At 31.9% G+C, this 21,841-nt stretch overlaps 1 protein-coding gene across 1 annotated transcript in view; it reads left to right on the top strand.

Moving 5' to 3' along the window:
- The window catches only part of LOC129224758 (lachesin-like), a 69,660-nt gene that overhangs the window by 43,133 nt on the left and 4,686 nt on the right, over positions 1–21,841 (top strand). Inside the window, 2 exon segments of the mRNA XM_054859306.1 lie at positions 6,416–6,703; positions 13,341–13,409. Coding sequence (XP_054715281.1) covers positions 6,416–6,703; positions 13,341–13,409 — 357 coding nt within the window.

The following is a 21,841-nucleotide window of genomic DNA, read 5'->3' as shown; positions in this document are numbered from 1 at the left end:
CTGTAGTACACTATTCATTCATTCCTCTTTCTCTGCATCAAGCAAATCTGGAATTAATGAAATTTAAATGCTTAAATCCTGCAAGCATACTATGCCTGTATATTTCTTTTTGTCCCTGTGGTGTCTAATCCTCATCGCTTCTCTACATAGTATAAAATGAAGTCTCCAAAAAGCATCTGTTTGTTTAAACGCGCAAAACTCGAGAACTACCCGGCCGATTTCGATGAAAATTTCACAGTATCTTTTTTTTTTTTTTCAGCACCGGAAAAGTTTGCAGACCGGTTCGAAAAAAATTCGATGAGTAATTCTTTTTTTATTCCAATTTAGGCCCAAATTTTCACATACATTCCCGAATATGGGGGTGGAAAATTACTTGCACATAATAACAATACATGTCGTTAGAAAGAATAAAATTTTCTGTGTCCTACGCAATTTGTTTTAATGCTCTGAACTACTTACGGCGGGAGTTATTTGCTTTTTTAGCTCGAATTTTTTTAGGCTTAAGCTGAAATTTCGGCACTACTTTCTTCATTAAATCTATCAATAAAAAGTGAAGGAATTGTCCCACAGTTTTTTTTTTTTTTTTTTGACTCCATTGAAAAAAAAACATCATTTTTTATTCCAGATCTAACTCGACCTTTAGTCGAAAAAGTTAACTTCTAACTCCAAAGGAAAAAAGTTACAACACTTTTTAAATCAAGTTCAAAAAATTCCATTTCCATTCAAATTGTTAACCATATAATTTTCGCGTTTCCATGGTTACGCTTTTTGAATCCATTTTATCTTTCACATTTTTAAACTTATTTTATGTTTTGATGGTTACGCTTTTTAAATCCATCTTTTCCATTTTAATTTCTCAAAATTGTTTTCTGTCGCCATTGTTAGGAATTGAAACTCTGCATGATGTTTTTGTTTTCTTTTTTTTAACCCTGATTCTTGAATATACGTAACTTGACGCAATGTTTATTTTCAAGGTAGACCGGGCAAATTCGGACAATGCAGCTACTATATATAATAACGAATAATTGAGTATAGTGCAGCTCTGGTTGGTTGAGCTGCGACCTTGACTATGTTTACCTGTTTTATTAGAGTTTAGTGAAAAATAGGCGCGTTATTGGCTCGGATTTTAGTTGGAATATTTTAGAAAAACTGCTAAGAAAGTTTCTCAACTCAACTTAGCGCCAATTACCTTTGCCTATTTTCCAAAACGAAGGTAAACATTTTCAGAGTCGGAGCTCAACTTCTCAAAGTCGCACAATAACGCGGACATCATCAACAATGAAACTCGCGCCACGACATGATAAAATGAAAATATGTTTTGGAAATGTTTGACATGAAGGGAAATTTTTTATTTCGACAAAACTGAACTGGATTCGGTAACTTATTAACTGTTTTACTTGTAAAACTGTCATCTTAGGAGATAAAGAAGAAAGGAAGAAGTGGTCAAAAAACAAACGCTATCTACTGGAGTTTAGGGTTAAAATTTCAACTATCAAAGTCATCAAACATTTCAAACAACAACTATCAAAATCATCAAACATGCAATCGATTCGTTCAAATGTAGAAACAATTTTCACCCGTCATACCTTGAAGAGAAATTTTCCAGTTTAGTAAGAAAATTAAAAAGCCATAACATCCAGGTAGGCACAAAAAACGCAAAATGGCTTTATAATAACCAAGGCAACTTCTAAAATTTTAATTATATTTCATTTAGCTCGTATCGTTAATTTACTTTTATTAGAACTACATATGTATCAATTTTTCTACTGTAAACATCAAATGCGAAATTATTCCAACATTGCCATACAAGAAAACGAATTTATTTTTCAAGATATTTAATTAATTTACTTAAGTGGACTTTTATCGCATTTTATGACGCAAAACATATATATCACCATTTTTGTTACAACTTAATACCTGGTGCAATACAAAATTTAAAACTGTTCCTCCATAATTAATGTTCAAACTCTTAAGTGCCCAATTTTCATTTTTCAGGAAAATATACAACGATGATTAGTGACAATAAAGCTCGAAATAGCTCCTATTTCAGCAATCTGTAGCACAAATGATGTTATAAATAATACTCATTTTTAGAAAAAGCCATTTTCTCCTTTCTACATTACACATTTTATGACTTCCTATTTCTTCCTCCCTTCTGTAAGACATAGGAGTACCGTTTTCCGCTATATTAGCCACATCTGTTGCAACAATGATTTGTTTAGGAGTTTACAAATTTAGATTATTTTTTAAGACGTGCTTCGTTGCGGGAACGAGGTAACTGTAAATGGCAAACGGTTTTTATGATAAGCGCAATTCAAACTTGATCTCCAAATCCCAAACACGATTAAGAATATGATATTGTAAGAAATACACAATAGCATTAATAGGTTCAAAATGAGAATTTCTGAAACATTTCCAAGTCTTTGTCTTTTTAGAAAATTTAGCTTGTTTCTTTCTTTAAAGAACAAAGTGGACCCAGTTATCATTCTTTGAAGATATGGACTTACTTTAGCTTAGTCGGAGAACAAACAATTTTACAACCTATTAAAAAATTTAAACTAGGTATTTAAGTTTTAATAAATACAAATGATATCGTTGCCTTTAAAAATTGAAATAATTGCCGTTAACCCTTTTGAAGAATTTGGCTCTGTTATCGATTCAGATTAAATATTTATTCATACAAATGTCAGGCCTTTTAATCTCCCAAGTACGGGACACAATTAGATGATACAATTAAAATTTTTAAATGCAATGCACGTGTTTAAATGCAAACTGCTCACTGAGAGCTCAGAAATTCAGATCTTCATGGAAAAAATCACCAAAGAGCCGTAGAATTTCCTATGCAACCAAGCAGATTTTACAGAGAAAGAGAAAAATATGTAATTTGTGGCTTCAAGCGCTTAAGAATAAGTCCTCACAATTCAAATGAAAATAGCCATTAATGACAAATTTAGTGATTGACATTTGTTACAAGTTGACTAAGTAATAAAAATGGCAATTAAAAAAGCATTAATTTGTAGTGATCTAAAATCTTTAAATTTTTACAAAAACGTGATGTCACATGCGATTGAAAACATATTTTTGTTTATTCAAAAACACCAGCTTCCTCATTTTTCAGCAGTAAATTTTTCCAAGGAACACCTTTTTTGAAAAAGGTGTTCCTTGTAACATCGAAACACGTGTCTGCAGTAATTTACAATTTCTGTGCTTCAAAACGTTGGTTAATTGATTATTTTAATTTTTCAGCAAAAGGTATTTATTCGCAATTGTCTGTATTTAAAGCTATTAATTTTAACAAAGCAGAACAGCACAAGCTAAATTATCTTTCAATGCTTTTGATTTTCAAAAAAAGTGGCGACTGCCTTTAAAAAGTGGAACCTAGAAAAATTGCTACTGACGGCAACCGGCGACTAAAGAATCTTCTATTTAGTCCTTTAACTGGTCAATCAGTTGTCATCTCAAGAGAAACGATAAACAGTCAACAAGAACCAGTACAATCAAATCTAAGATTGGCGTCTCTGACAATAAGGATTGAGAGCATTACCCATTTGGAACTTTTAGCTGAGACTTGTTTTATGAATTTATTTGTGCCTTAGATACAACTAAAACTGTGTATAGGTTTAAGCATCTCAAATGAATTTGAGCTTCAATTCCAAAGTAAAATAAAGCCCTTCAGATAAACGTAAATTTTACTTCTAATAAATACGTCTGTTACAAGTATTTTTTTAGTTAACACTAGCAGTTTTACAATGGGGACGTTTCCAATATTTTAGAAGTATTTTTTTCTAAAAGAACGTGCTTAAAAACATAGGATCTAACCATATTTTAAATAATTTGTTTAAGTTTAATATTTAAAAAAAAAAACTTAAATCGGTGATATTTCATTGTTTACGTTTCTGTCCGATGACATCACAAATGATGAAATGCCATTCTGTGTTGCCATTCTCAGATGAAAATATTTAATTCACATCTTTACTCACATGTATTGGCAACGATATGGTTAATAGCAAGCGTAGAGTGCAATATTTAATTCGCTTCTTGATTATCATAACGTGGAAACGCGGTACAAAGATGCGCCAAAAAGCGTCATTTGTGACGTCATAAAGACCACGCCTCCTTTGAAAAATCGGAAATTTTAAAAAATTAATTAAAAAAAACTGTTGGACCCGGAAAATTCTTTCATTTTCCCATGTTATTTTATTTCATTTTATTTTATATTTGCTTATTCTATCAATTTTAGTGACTAAAAGTACTATTTTTGACTAAAGGAAACAACCCCATTGAAAATAAATAATCAACATCCCAAAGAACATGGGTATAATATTAAAATAACCAAAACAAAAGAAATAAAATATTATTTAAATTAAGATGGCGTAAAAAAAATAATTCGTTTAAGTTAATAAATATTATTATATCCCCATAAATTTAGTGCATGAGATGCAAAAAACTGTGTCCAAACTTCATTATTAAGAAAAATGCACCAATTGCAGCTCTCACAAAAAAATTGATTTCCTATGAAACTACAATTTTTTATTTAAAATGCAACAAATCACTTTCAGTAAAATTTAAATTTAATAGCAAATTCCCGATATCAAGAGCATAATAATAGCGAATCCTCGTTTAATAAAAAGAATACCAGCTGTTATTCCAGCTTATTATTTTCCAGTCTCGTTTCATTTTGGAAAGGAAAAGCTCCAGAAAATACAGAATACAGACGTGAGCCACTGATTCATAAAATATCGGTTGTTTATGAAGCCGGATTATAATAAAGATAAATCGCAAAACATTGCTATTACTAAGCTTATTGAGTTACAGAAGTTGCAAGCTCCATCTGATATTTATTAATAATTGACTCGCGCAGAATTTTTCTGACTTGCTGAAGTTTCAGCGGAGTTGTTGGTAATATTTTCACAGTTACACGCTCTTTTAATCTGATTTTAATAAGTTATAGCTCTAATGGGTCACAAAATATGCACACATATAAAAAAATGTGCCACGTTTATCACTACTTTGTATCTTACTTCTTTACTCTTAAGAACCGCGGGTTTTGTGTGTTCTGTTTTTAAAAAAAGTATTTTATAAATGATCAAAAACAAATCCTTTAGATATATTTTTTTCAATTTTGTTGAGACATCAGAATCTAAGTATTGAGAAATAATAATATTAATAAATTATTGATTAAAATGAAACTATTTTCTTTCACCTCATCACAAATGAAAGACTTCAGCATTCATTCCTATTTATTTTCTTTCTTAAAAGAAGAGAGTAACGAATAAATACCTTTGCGCTGGAAGATTCAAAAACTCAGTAATCCAACGTCATAAAGCACAAAAATTGCAAAATATTGCAGACACGTGTTTCGGTGTTATAAGGACACTTTTTCAATGCAAAGAAATGTGAGCTTCTGGATGAAAAGTCATCCGAGAAAAGCAACGCGGTGGAACAGGAGATAGTATAAATATCAAAAAATAGAAATTAAATTTAATTTATACTATCTCCTGTTCCACCGTGTTGCTTTTCTCGGATGACTTTTCATCCAGAAGCTCACATTTCTTTGCATTGAAAAAGGTGTTTCTTGTAACACCGAAACACGTATCTGCAATATTTTGCAATTTTTGTGCTTTATGACGTTGGATTGCTGAGTTTTTAAATTTTAGAGAGTGTATAAAAAGGGCAAAAACAGGGCAATACTTCAAATTAAGTCTGTCTGACTTGGAAGTTATTGCATTGATGATAATGATGATGATGATGTCATGTCTATGATAATGTGCATTTATATGGCTCCGAAGCTGTCGTAGACAGCCTTTGCATCTTCGACAGCCTTATCTGTATAGAGTAGGTTCACTGGGTCTTCTAAGTCGATGATAAAAAGTTTGGCCTGGATTGCTGGACAGCTGAAGATGTGTTGACGAGACAGTGGGATGTCATCTGGGCAATGAGGACAAAAGTTGGTGTAACTACGCTATCCGCCCGCAGAAATCCTCATCCCCTTTAAGTGATTTGTCCTAAGTCTGGTTATAGTATTGCATTAAAACTTTATTCTAAAGATCAGTTTAAGTAAAAAAATTAATAAAATACCAATAAGTCCGATGCTCTACATTTGCAAGTGGAAATTAGAGTTCCAATTTCGAAAATATATCCGTTGCACTCAAACCTGTTTTTGTACGATTTTTTTTAATGCGTTTTTTTTTTTTTTTTTTTTTGGTACTGTGTATGAAAGCTTCGATCAGATTGTTACTCAATTGACGAAGATCTTTATAAAAGGGGTGAAATTCTTTATAAAACAAAGGTTTTTTTTTATGCGATTTTTTATGCGGTCCCTATCCATCACACAAAACAGGTTGATTGTATCTAGAAATGTTACGAACATTCTATTTAACAACATCCGACACTTATTAACATTTCACCATTGCAGTTCCCCCCATGATGTGGATTCCAAATCAACTGGTAGGTGCCCCCCTAGGTAGCAACGTGACCATTGACTGCCACACCGAAGCTCATCCAGAATCCATTAACTACTGGACCAAGGATGAGGGCACGCCCATTCAGGACGGCAACAAGTACAAGGTGGTCAACGACATATCTTCCTACAAAGTCCACATGATGCTCACCGTGAAGAACTTAGGACACTCGGACTATGGAACGTACATGTGCTTCGCTAGGAATTCTCTAGGTACGACTGAAGGATCGATTAGGATATACGGTAAGTTTCACCTTGCTGTTGAAAGTTGAAGGTTTTAATTGTAGATTAATGTAAAGTAGTAAAGCAAGCACGAAATGATGCAGTTCAGCCTAATTGATGCCTTTACAATTTTAAATAGTATTTGTACAGTCTGCCGACGGATCAGATGAAATTGGCACACGTCCAGTTAAGACTAGTCAATCTAAATGAGAGGGAAAAGCAAAAATATTTGATATGCGTGTTCTTGTTTGAATGTGACTCTGCTTAATGTAGAGGCTAACATACATCTATACAAGCTGACATCCCTGAAAACTAATAGATGCGTCCATTACCGACTGTAAACTGGATTTTTGCCTTTCCATCTAATCGGTGGTCAGACAGTATTTATTAGTTAATTGCTGTGAATAGGTTGTCATTTAAAAAAATCACTGCGCTCGTGTTTTTTAAACCATTTTTCAGACAAAAATGCTCAAATTAAATGTTGAATTTGTATCTATGATTTTATTTCAGTTGCTAAACATTCTTTCAGAAACAATTTTTGCAATGATTCTTTCCGATGGCTGAACTGTATGAATTTTACATCTATCATAATTCTAGATCGATGCAAATTTAGCGAAAAAGCTCACACTAGCGGAATGAGCTTACCACCATTAGAAGGTCGTGGTTTTATAATGTCAAAACATAACGTTTTTAAACTTCTCGAAAATAAAACTGTTTTTCATTCAACAAAGATGGAATTGTATTAATTTCTTACTAACTTCAGTTCTTCAATACTATGTGCTTGTAACAATCTTTATTTTATCATTTTCTACATTGCTTGCCGTTCTGCAAATGTATACGTTGATCTCAGTGGCAGAATGTATGGAAGATATCATAAACCTTCTAGAACTTTAACCCTATTAAATTTTACGTATGTAAGGTTATTGTTAGAAAGACCAAACGTACGAGTTATTTCTTCTTTTTTAGTAAATAAATTTCCAAACTGTTTAATTTACCTACTATTAGTTTTTTAATTTGCTAGCACTAGTTTTCTCCCAAAAGATCTATTTTTAAAAGTTTTTTTTTTTCAACCAGTTTACCATAGATAGCTAAATAGTAAATGAAATTTTCGTTTGCATATGTTTCTGAAATTACAAATATGAATCATTCACTGTAAGTTCTTTTAACCTTCAGAAACAAAAACCATTTAGAAATTGAAAAGAATGTACGATTCAGTAAACAGGTGAATATTTTTTATAGCATTTTAATACCCGCAGTCACATGCGGAATGTTAAATTTGCCGTTGTAAATGACGTATCTAGATTATGTAACTCATCCACATCATTACCAAATTTTTCGGTTTCATATCGAATACGCACTTCCGTGCGTTCAATAAAAAAATATGATTTTTCTTTTCTGAAGAAAATAAAATTATTATGCTGTGGTGCATGTATTTTATTTAATTTTAAAGCCTCAAACAGTCTGCATTCCAAAAGTCTAATCGAAGTTAAATGTCTCCAAAATTTTGTAAACATTTTAGAAGTGAAGCATGGAAATGCGGGCAAAGTAAAATAGCAAAATATTTACTCTATTTTTAGCCCTACTTATCAGGTGATATTTTAACTATGTAATGTGTACGCGCAATCTATTCCAGCCGGGAAAAAGTTATTTCTGAATATCAATGCATATGATAACACAATAAATTTTCAAAAATTGGTAGTCATATTCCATTGTAACATTTTGTTTAAGTCAACATTTTGTTTTTCAATTATGAAATGAGAGAATTCTTGTTGTTCACATTTTAAATATTAATTCAGACCTACTAATGTTTGGTGCAGTATTTATTTATTTATTTATTCAATAAGTACCTATTTGCTTCAGTTAAGGTGCTGCATCACAATGGATATTTGATTCAGGTAAACAATATCTAACCAATTTATAGCTGTGTGGAGAATAAAGTATGTCAAACAACATTAATATCAATGTTTACACGGATAAGTATAAATTAAATTTGTTTATTAATCAAGAAGCTAGCAATTGTTGTACGCAAAGGAGGAAAATGTTGTCTGTAAAACTAGCGGTCATTGAAATAAAATAATCCTGTATTAAAAAACTTTAACCTTAACTTGAAAAACTATACTTGATACTTAACTTAAACCTTAAATAAAATTGAAAATAAAAGCTATGCGTTCGGAAGTGTGTTTTCCCCTGAAAATATAGCATACACAACTATAAAATCCACTATTTGAGAATCATCAGTATCTTCAAGAAAAATGTAGTTGATACTAACTAATGTAATGCACGTCAACGTCACAGCACATATCCCTTCCGCGAACCTGAATGCAATAATGGTGCATTATCCTCCTGGAGTCCATTATCCATTAGGCTTCCTGTCTTTTCCAAGGATTATCCTCCATATTGATCTTGATCCATTGTCCTGTTAAGCATGTTCTTATCTCTAATGCTCAATCAATAGTGCTTAATACATCTGACAGAATTACTAGCCTTTCATATTGAGCTAGCTTTTGTCCCGTAAAGAGCATACTCCTTTTTAGGCCTACTTTCTCAGTAAAAGTAAAAGAAAGAAGCAAAAAGCATGAAAGAAGGCGAAGTACTTTAAAATTATCGTTGAAAACGAAAAAAAAAAGTCAAAAATAAATAAAATAATTTAATAAATATCGAAAAGTTAAAAATTGGAAAGTAGGGTGTTAAAATGGGGTAAATGTGTCTGTCGGCAGAGTTGAGCAAATTTTAATTGCATTGACAATTAAAGATTAACAATTGATTAATTGGAAAGCGTAACCACAACTAACAATTGATCAATTGTAATTGTGGAAAATTACAATTAATTAATTCTTAATTGTAGTTTACTACAATTAACAATTAATTAATTGTTAGTTGCAGTTTACCACAGTTAACAATTAATTAATTGTTAATTGTAGTTTGCTACAATTAACAATTAATTAATTGTTAGTTGTAGTTTACCACAGTTAACAATTAATTAATTGTTAATTATAGTTTACTGCAATTAACAATTAATTAATTATTAGTTGCAATTTACCACAGTTAACAATTAATTAATTGTTAATTGTAGTTTGCTACAATTAACAATTAATTAATTGTTAGTTGAAGTTTACCACAGTTAACAATTGATTAATTGTTAATTTTAGATTACTACAATTACCAATTGTTAATTGTAGTTTATACAATTAACAATTGTCGATTGGTCTGTGAATTTTAATTAAAACTAACTCATAAAAAAATTACTGGTTTTGTACAATATATTCTACAGACGACATGTCTACCTGGTACATGGACGCTAAACGGATACCATATTACTATCTATTTAAATACACATGTTAGCAACAAATAAAATATCTTTAAAATATCAGTAACTTTCAGTAAATTACCGCCCAATAGCCAGGGTTAAAGCAGAAATATATGAAATACTCGAGTTGAACCGAACCATTGCTTCGGTCACTCGTCTGGTCCGCGCTAATTCTATATTAACTACCAGTTTGTTTGGCACTCTTGGCTTCCTTAAGAGATTTTCCATCTCCAGCAGAGACACTCTCTTATGCCGGGCTAATGCGGACGGAATTGACTGAGCTGGCGGAGAGTTTCACGTACCAGTAACTTAATTAAGCGCAATAAATTATTTACTGCAGCATATGACTTTGCTCAGAAAATCTTATGGCTCCAGCAAAATATCATAAAAAAGGGTATATTTCAATTAAAAATTAAATTTTTTTTCCGTACTAGTAAAAGTCCGAAGAACATCTGAGGGAAATTACAGAAATGCATCTTAATTACACGATTAAAAAAAAAAATTAAACAGAGCGATCTCTGAGATCTTACGTCCCCTGTTATGTCCTTCGTTCTGATCCCCCCGTGGATTACCCCCCCCCCAGGTTAAACTATAAAACAATGATTTGCACAATTTTAAAACACTTAATTAAAACACAAATATTTACGTGTGGAAAAAACTTGTCAAGACGAGAATAGTTCACACGGCGAGCGAAAAATCAATACTGAACGAAAATACGAATTCGAATAATACTTTGAACTCTGTTCGCTGCGCTGTATCAATTGATACATTAAGTTAACTGTTAGTTTTAATTGCTTCAAAAAACAATTAAAAAAAATAATTGCAATTATTTTAATTGTGAACTGCGATTAACGTACATTAATCTAATTAAATTAATTGCAAAGTACAATTAACAGTTTAATTGCAATTGATTTAATTGCAATTAATTTAATTGCAATTACTTTTTTAATCAATTGACAAGGCAATTGAAAAAATAATTGATGAATGCCCAACACTGTCTGTCGGTCTGTAGCTCCTTAAGGACTTTGAAGTAAATCGTCAAATTCGAACTTTTTTCCCCCGAAAGATTTCGACAAGGACACATTTCCATACTTCACTTTTTGATTTGAACAATTTTTTGTTCAATTTTGAACGGTTAAAAAACTTAATATCAGCGATTACGAAGAAATTTAAGGCACATATGAATCCCGCACTTAAAGGCGAATTTTCTTCAAAATAACTTTTTGGAAATTGTTTTTTGAAGAACATGAATAGAAAATATCTTTTTGATTTGAACAGTTTTTTGTTCAATTTTGCACAGTTCAAACCCCCTCAACATAACCAACTGTGGGGAAACTGAAATGTGATATAGATCTCGAACTTAAAGGTGGATATATGTATGCTTCAAACAAACTTTGGGGTTAAATAGCTCTTGATGATCAACTCCCGGCTTCAATTCCGAATTGTAGGACCATTGACTCCGGCTCCAAATCCTGCAAATCTTGTATTGTAAAATTATTCAGACTCCGACTCTGCCTCCGTAGTTTGGTAAAAATTTTGTCACGGAGGCAAAATGGCTGACTACGATTCTTGGAATTTTAAAATCTTTGACTCCGTTTCCTTTATCCCAAAATAAATCCAGTTATAATTCGAGAATTATTGCCACTTAGAGGAAACTTAGTGAAACTTAGAGGAAAAATGACCGGCTCCCACCTCGAGTCTTTGTAATTCAAACCTTCGTCTCCTGATTCTGACTACGTTGCCCGAAATTCAGATCAACTTCGACTCCGAGTCCGCAACCCTGGGTTTTACTGAAAAGCGATATTTTTTAACATTTGTTTTCACTCTCAGTTTTAATTTATTTCTAATGAAGCGAATTTTGGAGTCATTTACGCTTTCACATAAAGAGCTGCGCAGACATATTCTGGACTCTAGCATATTCATGCTAGAGTTTCATACTATATTGGCTCGAATTCTAAAATTTTGTAGGTTTTGTACATTAATTGCGTTTATTGGATTTCTTCTTGCAGAAACTGGTAGTAAAATGAACACAATTTTCGAAAGTGTTTTCTTAGAGTATAAACTTGCCACAATACAGGATTGTAGTTATGCTTTAAAAAATTGTTTTTTTATTAATCCAATCATTCTTTTTTTCTCCCTGTTCAAATTTTCGACTCTGTATGGTTGATTATAACATTCTTCTAAAAAGTATAATTTTTCGAAAATGTCAGACTGTTACAGTAAGCAACAAGAAATATGTACTACTGTAATGCAGTTATTTATCTGTTTAACGATGTCATACTTAAGGGCAATCTATACTGAAGACGAGATTCGTTGTCTTGAACCTTACATGGTTGCAAAATTCCTATATCAGGAAGACTATTTCTGTTTCACAACAACTACTGGTGACTTTTACGTTTTATCCTTTAATTTCATATTTACTAACATAAAAATAATAAAATAAATTTCTATCAATGTATCTAATATTTTTGACGGTTTTGATTCGAAAAAGAAACTTATTCGTCGCAGAAATAAACAAAACCAATCCCATTTCCTTTATCATAGCAAATATATTCTGCAGTCTAATCCATCTGACGAGCGATGATGTTGGACAAGTCAACTCCGATCGTAAGTTTTGGAGCTGCTTCTAAGATCCAAAAGTTGACACTGGCTGCAATAGTTTCCACATAACAATCTTTATCAGCATTATAATTAGCAGAAAAATGCTTTGTGAACTTATGGAAAATTTTATTTTGCAGTTTACTTGACATGCAATTGCAATTTATAGACGTTACCTGCTGGACAAAATGGGTCATCGTCCTATTTGAACTCAATTCCACCAGAATAAAAAATCGATTATTGATACTCTGTAAGTTACCGTAGAATATAAGCTCATACCAAACCGCCCGTTGCTACAAGCAATTAATAAACAAGCAAACCAATAAATGAAAATAATTTAAAAATGAAAACTATTTTTACGTCTGCGAGAAATGCAGACAACTATATTAACCTTCATAGAGGCGATTGTTCCTTAATAATTTAACTTTCATGAATCTTATTGGCTATACCGCAGTGAGTTATGTAAAACACCATTAACCAATCGCAACGAAATTATGAAATAAGTAAGTCAAATCAATAGTACAAATTTTGATTTCTCAATAAAATGTTCATGCACAAATGTCATACAGATAAATTTTAATTGCTTCTGGAAGGAACCATTGTATATCCTAGTAACAGCACATTTAAAAACGAAATGAGATCTTTTTAACTTTTTACGTATTAAACATGTTTTTAATTTGTTATGTGCTTTCACATTTTTTTTTTCATGTAATTTGTCTTTCATTTTTGTGAAATAATAATTTCGAATCACAGAAATCCATGTTCCTCAACTTGTGAAGGAGCCTTCCACGGCTAAAATTCAGAGCGTAGATGGGACATCAGGTAAGAACGAAATGTAGAATAGAAGCAGCTTTTGTAGATTTAGAAGAAGCTTTATTCTGCTTTTGTGAAATGCTTTTTTTGACAATGCGGGTACACCGCGTTTGCTTGCTTTCCTACTTTCAATATCATTAATAATTTTTATATAAAATGCCTTTTTTGCAATTTCTTAAATCTTAGATTGTTGATTAAACTTGGATTTGGATCTTGGAATCTGAAAATTTGCATTGATTAGTTTTAATGACAAGTATAAACCCCTATGAAATTTCATCTAAACCGGAGATGGTCGGTGGCGGGTGATTTGAGAATTTCGGACAGTTTGATGTGGAAGGACGTATACATGAGTCATTTCATGCAATCTGAACTAATATTTTATGTAAATAAAAAACAATCATTAATATATATATATATATATATATATATAACAATCATTAATATATAATTGAAACTCTCGCGAATTTCGGGTTGTGTTGGTGAGCTTTTTGCACTGATGAAGAGGCTCCATTGTAGCCTTGAAATAGCTATATGCTGTATTTTCTTCAAAATTTGTGCATTATTTACGTTGGGTTTCACTTTAATCAAATATCTTATATAGTCTACGCTTTGCCAGCTCTATTTTGGGGGAATTGCAAAGGCGCCAGTATGTTTGAAACTAGCATATGTAAATTTCCTGCTTCCAAGATTGAAATCTCGAAGCTCCAGGATACTGGAAATCAAAAGCTCTAAAGTGTCGGTACTGCAGTAAAAAGCGAAACGCCATCCTAAATCTTAGCCTGCAATGAATTTAAAAACCATGGAGACTAAAACTTAGGAAGCTTATAATACTTTCTGTTGTTATAATTCATTCTACCACTTTCATATTAATTTCATTGGCGAAAATTTTCTCCGTTATTTAGGTTGACATAAATTATGAACAAAAATCACTTAATACATATTATCAGTAAGTTACAGTTGTAACTTACTGAATATACCTGCCTTGCCTTTAAAATTCGAGTTGAACCGAGCCATTGCTTCGGTCACTCGTCTGGTCAGTGCTAATTCTGTATTAGGTACCAGTTTGTTTGGCACTCTTGACTTCCTTAAGAGGTTTTCCACCTCCAGCTCAATCACTCCTATGCCGGGATGATGAGTGCTAATAAGCACGAAACTGCAGTCCTCGGCTGGAAATGACTGAGCTGGAGGTGTATTTCACGTATTTCTGCCTTAGCCCTGGCTACAGGGCGGTAACTTACTGAATAAATGGAAAACCATTTTTTTTTTAAATTATGTGATGATGCTTTATACAAGGTCCGGCTATTAATTTCCGGGACTGACGTATTTGTAGGAGAACGAAAAGTTGGAAGATTGTGCTAATGATTACATATTGAAGAGTGTTTTCTTGTGTATGTGCAGTGTAATCGGCGTCATTCTAAAATAAGTGGTTTTAGTGGAAAAGCGCATTAAAACTTAGCTCTTGAATTCCTGTCGTCGAAATAAAAATGCAGCAAAGAATAAACATTTAATTTCGCTTCGAATTGGACAAGACAGCTGCAGAAACATACGAAATGTTGAAACAAATTCACTTGAGATTTTGAATGGTTTATACACTTTCGGAACGGACGCAAAAGCGTCGATGATGATCCACACACAGGTCGGCCACAGTCCGTACGCACGCCGGGAGCAATTGAAAAATTTTGCATTATGGGGACAACAGGATTTGAAGAGCAACGTTTTAATGCTCCTTTCTACCCCGAGAACCTCTTACTTCAAAGTGGCGCAAATTGTACTGCGCATGCGCAAGAAAACACTCTTCAAAATGCAATCATTAGCCCCATCTTCGGGCTTTTCGTTCTTTTACAGTTACGTCAGGCCTGGAAATTAATAGCCGGACGTTGTATATCCTTTCATTATATGCAGCTATTCAACGTTCATACTTTTTTTTAAATCGTACGACATACTTCGGAGTTTAATTTGGCAAACATAAAATGCCTCCCCCCCCCCCCTCCTCCTTCAAAAAGAAAGAAAAAGTGCGGATGCTCCTGTTTGAACTTTTTTTAATTCAAAATAGCTCGGATAACCAACGTTTTACTGGATAGGTTTATTTAAAACAAGTGATTTTTTTTTTTCTCATTCATGACATGAAAGAGGAGGGAGTATCTTATTTATGAGTATCTATCCTTTGACATTGAAAATTTCATCCTCAACCTGCATCAAACTGCGAATTATGCTATTTTTAATAAAGCGACGGCGCTAAGTAACATCTTAAATTCCTCTAAATGCCACACATTACTCGCTGTGTCTAAAATGTGTGTCTTTTCCTGGAAACAGAGCCAGTAACAAACGAGGCAGACAGAATTAAATAACGAAATGCGTCGTTTCGTTTTTGTAGATTAGAAGAGAACACGCAATAGCTACTAACATAAATCGGGGAAATAATTCCGATGTCACGCATTTCATTACATTTCCGATTCTTGAGTTGCTCTCTAATATACTGCCTGCATTACCGTTGCTTTCGCAATACTGGAAGATGATGTACGTCAGATGGAGGATTACTTTAGAAACACCATGGTATTGCTACGACAAAGGAAATTGTGTAGTTCTCGAAACTGATGTATATTTTATGTGAATAAAGTCTAATATCAGCTAGGTGAGAATAATATGTACGTACAAATTGCTGGTAATTACTTTAAACTACGTATATGACAAGTATTGAGCATATTTAGATAAATTGAACCTTCCGGTAGTTTTATTTCATGTATTGTCATTTAAAACGATTTCCGCTTATTTTCAGTTTATTTTATGTATTTATTTTATTTATTTATTTTTTGAAATACTTTTTATTTTTATTTATTTATTTCTTTTTGCAATAATTTTTATTTTTATTTATTAATTTATTTAATTATTTTTTGCAATCCTTTTTTTATTAATTAATTAATTATTTTTTTATTTCATTTTTGCTATCGTAAACGAGTAAGCAGTAAAACTCCAAATGGGACACGACACTATCAAAATCTCACTTTAGCTGTCATCAATATCATTTTATCAAAACGTATTATGTTAATGTGTGTTACATGTTAAAAGTGAGTGTGCTTTTTTTCTCTATACTGGAAACATCATATCAATACTTAGGACTCAAAGATTTACGTCATAACATTCATGTTACTAATATGTAACATTTATTACTAACATTACACAGCATATATTACTAAAATAAATAGCTCTAACAGACGACGACACAAATATGGACGGATAGATTACGTTTGTTTCGAAAGGGGTGCTAAACCATGAATTTATTGTACTCACAATTTATTGTACGGTCCTTACAAAACCTTTTTTTTTCTGGAATCCACGAACAAGTTTCTGGTAGTGTTCCTAAAATTGTATAGTCCATTAGTATAATGTTATCAAAATGACAACTGGTGCTAATTTAATTTTATTTACACTTTCTTTCAAAATTCAAACATGCATTTGCAAAATATAAAAAACACTTTTTAATCTTATAGTAACTAAAAACAAATTATTTGAAATAAACTTGTCGAAGGAGAAAACACAATACTTTGGTGTGAAGAAAATTCAAAAAACATTTCAAACTTGCGGAATTTCCAATTTCGGGTTTACACTCACCCCAAACATGTAAGCGTATGAATGCGAAAAAACTATGAAAAAGCTGGTCCAAAATTTCGAGTGTTTGTCAACCGTCTTTACATTCATAAGATGATATATTTTTGCTTTGATAAGGTTGTTCCGTGCAAACAAGAAACACGATTCTGCAAACTTGTGAAGATGTGTGCCTTTTTAAATGTTTTTGTCCCCCATTTAACGTAGTTCAAGTCTAAATTAGTCTTTGTTGTTGTTGTTTTTGTGTCAATGGAGTTATAAATCATATGAAATGTTAGGACGATTGTGGCCACCAGCTCCGGCACATTTTGCCTGAAACGAACAGCTCTTAGATGATCTTTAAGTGGCCTCATTCCCAATTTTAAAGAATGTGGTGTGAGTACTGTGCACACGAAAACGTGTCTCGATATAAGGTTGACATCCGAACAGTTTCTACAAAAAATTGATCTTCAATTCTTGTCCGGAAGATTTTTGATACGAATGAGATGATTGATTCTTATTAAATTTGCTGTAACCGATGTCTAAGTAATAGGGCAGTTGAAGTCGACTATAAGTGTCCTTATAAGGGGTGTGAAGTAGGAGATCTTAGGCCACTGCATCTGCAAGTGTAATGGTGTTACCCAGTTGGTCGTCTTCACGGGCTTCTTTAGCCAATCAGTCTACACACTTGTTGCCTCCAACGTCGACGAGCGCACATACCCGTAGCAGATGATATGATTTTTTCTTGCAGAACAGACACTCAAGCAGTGCTTTTATTGCAGAGATGTTGTTTGTGCCTACATTTGTAGCTGATTTTAAGTCCGATTCTAAGTCTAAAAGAGTTGAAGGACCAGGCAGACTTCCATTCTGAAACTAACATCTTTGTGCATTGGTAAAGGGAATCTTGTAGCGTCGGAGTACGTTTGTACATTTATAGTTTTGGCATTGTGTGCTTCAGTTATGTTTATTTACTATTATAAGCTTCTGTACAGAAGTAAACTATTTTAATTCTTTATTAGGAAATCCCACAGCAATGTATGAAACGATTATCATGAGTGCTCCTTATACAAATTTTATAATTCTGACACAGCAAATATTTCGTAATATATGTCTGAAAGTAAAGTTCTTCTTTTCAAATTAAGCCTTTCAGTGCGATTGCGTAGTACTAACACAAAGGAAAGTACAAAAATGACGCAGTAGGAAAAATTTAAACAAAGCTGAATAATATACAAGCATCAAAAAAGTTAGTGTACTTAACATCATTTAAAACATATAATGCCGATAATCCTAAAGTATAAAAATCGAATTATCACGAATCCACATCTCCAAAAAAGAAAAACATAGAATGAATAAAATTAATAATAACTAAGGTAGAAAAAGTAATAATAACAATAATAATTATTCTGCTTTTAAATGTTATGCATTGTCAAATGAATATGTATAGAATTTTTATTCAACTAGGTTTTAAGAAAGAAAGTATCGTAACCGTGAAAAAATCATTTAGACGGTAGCTTAAAAACTTAATTCAGACGAAAAACATTGCATTTAATGAAATAAATATAGCTTAATCATTTTCAAAAGCTTTTTTGTACGCCACTAGTGTCAAATGCAACTGTTATTCTTTTTATCTTTTTTTTTTTTTTTTTGAAAAACTTCTTACTCAAAGTTTATAAAAAATATTACATCTGGAAATATTTTTTTACCAAAATTAGATTTTAAACATTTTAACTTAATTTTTTTTAATTTGTAAAAAATGTTTATTTTTTAAGAGCTTTTATTTTATTTTAACTTAATTTTTTAGAGCCCCTTTTTTAAATTTTATAAAAGAAAATCAACAGGAAGTAAGTATTATCTTCCTACTAATTACATTCTCTAACAGAAAAATGATGCAAATCCTGAAAACACTTGTAATCTGAATTTTAAAAAAAACGTTAATAATATTTCCATCAATACGTTATTAATTTATTTACGGAATAAAAAAGGTTTTAAACTATGTTTATGCGAAGGATCAACCAAGTACTAAAAATAAGAAAAAATCACTAAAGAAAATAGAGATAAATTTTTTAGTTACAAGTTTATCTTTATAGGCAGCTCTAAATATCAATATTTGAGACCAATGCTTCTCTAAATCAATGACAGTCTGCAAATCACTAATAGGTTTTTAGTAGTTCAATATTTGGAGTTTAAAATATTTTTTATTGCTATATATTAGATACCTTTTATGTCGTGAAATAGTTTGACATTACTTCTGAAATGTGTTTTTTTGTGACAAATGCCTCTTTCAAATCTTTATAAAACTTCTTATTTAAGACATCATCTGCTTGCGGCGAAAAATAAACAGTTTACACAGATTTGCTGGGGTTTTTCCCCAAAACCATTTTCTTTTCATTAAGCAGTGCTCAAATGTATAGAGCCCCGCACTGAAAGTCAATTGATTCAGATAGTTAAAGTGGGGTCATACTAATAATGTGAAGATCGGAGATTCAAAACCGTGTGGGGGAAAAACCTGTTTTAATACCTTTTACCTTTAGCAGATTTCTGATCCAATTTTCATGAATATAAATTCTAAGCTCGTTTCAAGGTTCCGAACTGCAGCTCTGTTAATGCCCTAACCAGGAAACAAGAAATTAATTTAAACAAGGTAAATTACAGTATAACTTTAAAAAAAAATATTTTGGAAAAAGAAAGGCCTCGATTTAAAGTTTATTTGTTGCTTTATTTCACATTGCTTTAGTATATATCAAAAGCCCTATGACTCAGTGGTAGCGCTTTGCCCCACCACGCTACAGCCTCGAGTTGAACACGGATGACCCAACCGCTCATCCTTTCAGTGTATCGATAAAATGAATATCAAGCGTGCTTGGGAACCAAACCCTGGGGTTTCAGCTTTTCGCTGATCACCTAACCGGAACGTGTGCCTTGAGCCCTTGGTCAGGAACACACACGTGTCAAGATATTTTTCTTCTACCTCATAATCCAACACAATAATTTTCGAAATTCGGAAAATGCTAAAACTTGGACATGCCTAAGTCCCGAGGATTATAAATTTCATTCTCTGTACTGCATTGGAATAATTCTATAAGCATCGTTTCATTGTAGGTCTTATAAAATGCACTTTGCGAACAATGTATGAAATAGCCTAAGGCTTAAGAAATAAAATCAGACACAAAGACAGCCCCTTCACTTTTACAGATTGGATATAAACACGCAATAACTTATAACATAAATCGCGGAATTCCCTTGTCTTGCATTTCATTACATTTCCTGTTCCCGTGCTGATTTGTAATGTACCGCCTACATTATTGTTAGGTTTGCGAAGGTGGAAAATAACATTCCGATACATAGAGAATCATTGTGGAATTGAATGATTTAGTTAAGTTAAAAGTAAGTTATAATGTCCTTTATTTGAAAAACTGATCTGGTGGGACATGAAATTTGGCTTTCTCATGTATAGAAATGTTCGAAATACACCGTAAAGTGAAAAAACATGAATTATTTACGTGTTTTGAGTGTGATGACATTATAAAATATTTATTATTTTGAGAGAAAACAAATATGCAATGACTACAACCTAGTAGTACTTACGTAATCGCACGCTATTGAATTGTTTATGTTAAACTGTACCGTAACACTTTAATATAAAATCAAAACTTCTAATAAGGAATAAAGTTTAATATGCGTTGCATTTATGCAACCCATTTAGTTGATAGGGGAGAAAGTTGTATCCAAAGAGAAAGTCGAGCTCTATTACTTGAGTTTTAAATTTATTCTCAACTGCAATGTTTTCTCTTTTCAAATATTTTTCATTTGAATTCAAAGGTGCTTTATTTTTAAAACCTAAATATCTTAAGACATCATTTTTTTTCATAAATTCTCCCTCATTTCTATTGGTTTCATTTACAGAATAAGTAATTTCTAGAAAAGGTAATAATTACAGCCTTTTTTTTATTAACGCATTCTTAATAATTGCAAACTTAGTTTTTTGCAAACATATTTTCATATACTTTTGATTGAAAAATTTTAACGATTTTGATTTTCTTAAAGAAAGTATATAGAAACATATTTCTTTCAAAATCTTTTAAAATCTTTATTTAACATGCGACAATGCAAAAGGTCAAACGTTTTAAAGATACAATGCAGAGAACAAAGTCACTTAGACAAAATCCTAAAATTTGAACATCTATTAACATTTTTTCAATGTTGATGTTTAAAGCATAATGTTTTAACTTTCACTGAAATATGTTACAGTGGTTATTACGAGACTTTCTTTTTTATCTTTCTTTTTACTTCTCCGATATTACGTATAACCGCCACTATTAAATTTATTATCACCGTGGTATCTCATATTTGAGTATTGAGGCTCTACTAGATTTTGAATACTTTACCTCAGTGGCATTAGTAACTTAGGTTTGAATCCAACGATAGCATTAAAATTCTTCATTTAAATTAAAAATAAATAAAACCGAGCATCGTCGATATTTCTGTGGAAAATAATATTAAAGTCACGATATACTTATCAAGATAGAAAATTGAAAATCATTTTAAACCGGTTGCGTATGTGCTAAAATTAATTACAAGTATCATATCTTTTAAAGAATGGAAAATTGCAATATTATTAGATTTTAAATCGTTGCGCTTCTCCTAATCGTCAGCTTGAAAGAAAATATCAATACTTAAAATTTTCGTTTGGTTTGTGATTTTTCCGTAAGAAGGTAAAAGTCAATATCTGCGCAAATGAATATTTAATATATTTAAAGAAACGCGTTTCTGTTCCAATCATTGGAACCAATGTTGGATTTTCGTGCTTTATTTTCAGCGGAAACCAAATAAGGAAACTTGTACAGTAAAATAAAGTAAAA

The sequence above is a fragment of the Uloborus diversus genome, chromosome 6 (genome assembly GCF_026930045.1).
Source record: "Uloborus diversus isolate 005 chromosome 6, Udiv.v.3.1, whole genome shotgun sequence".
NCBI classification, from domain to species: Eukaryota; Metazoa; Arthropoda; class Arachnida; order Araneae; family Uloboridae; genus Uloborus; species Uloborus diversus.
The sequence above is the reverse complement of the archived record's forward strand: the minus strand, read 5'-3'. Positions and strand labels throughout refer to the sequence as shown.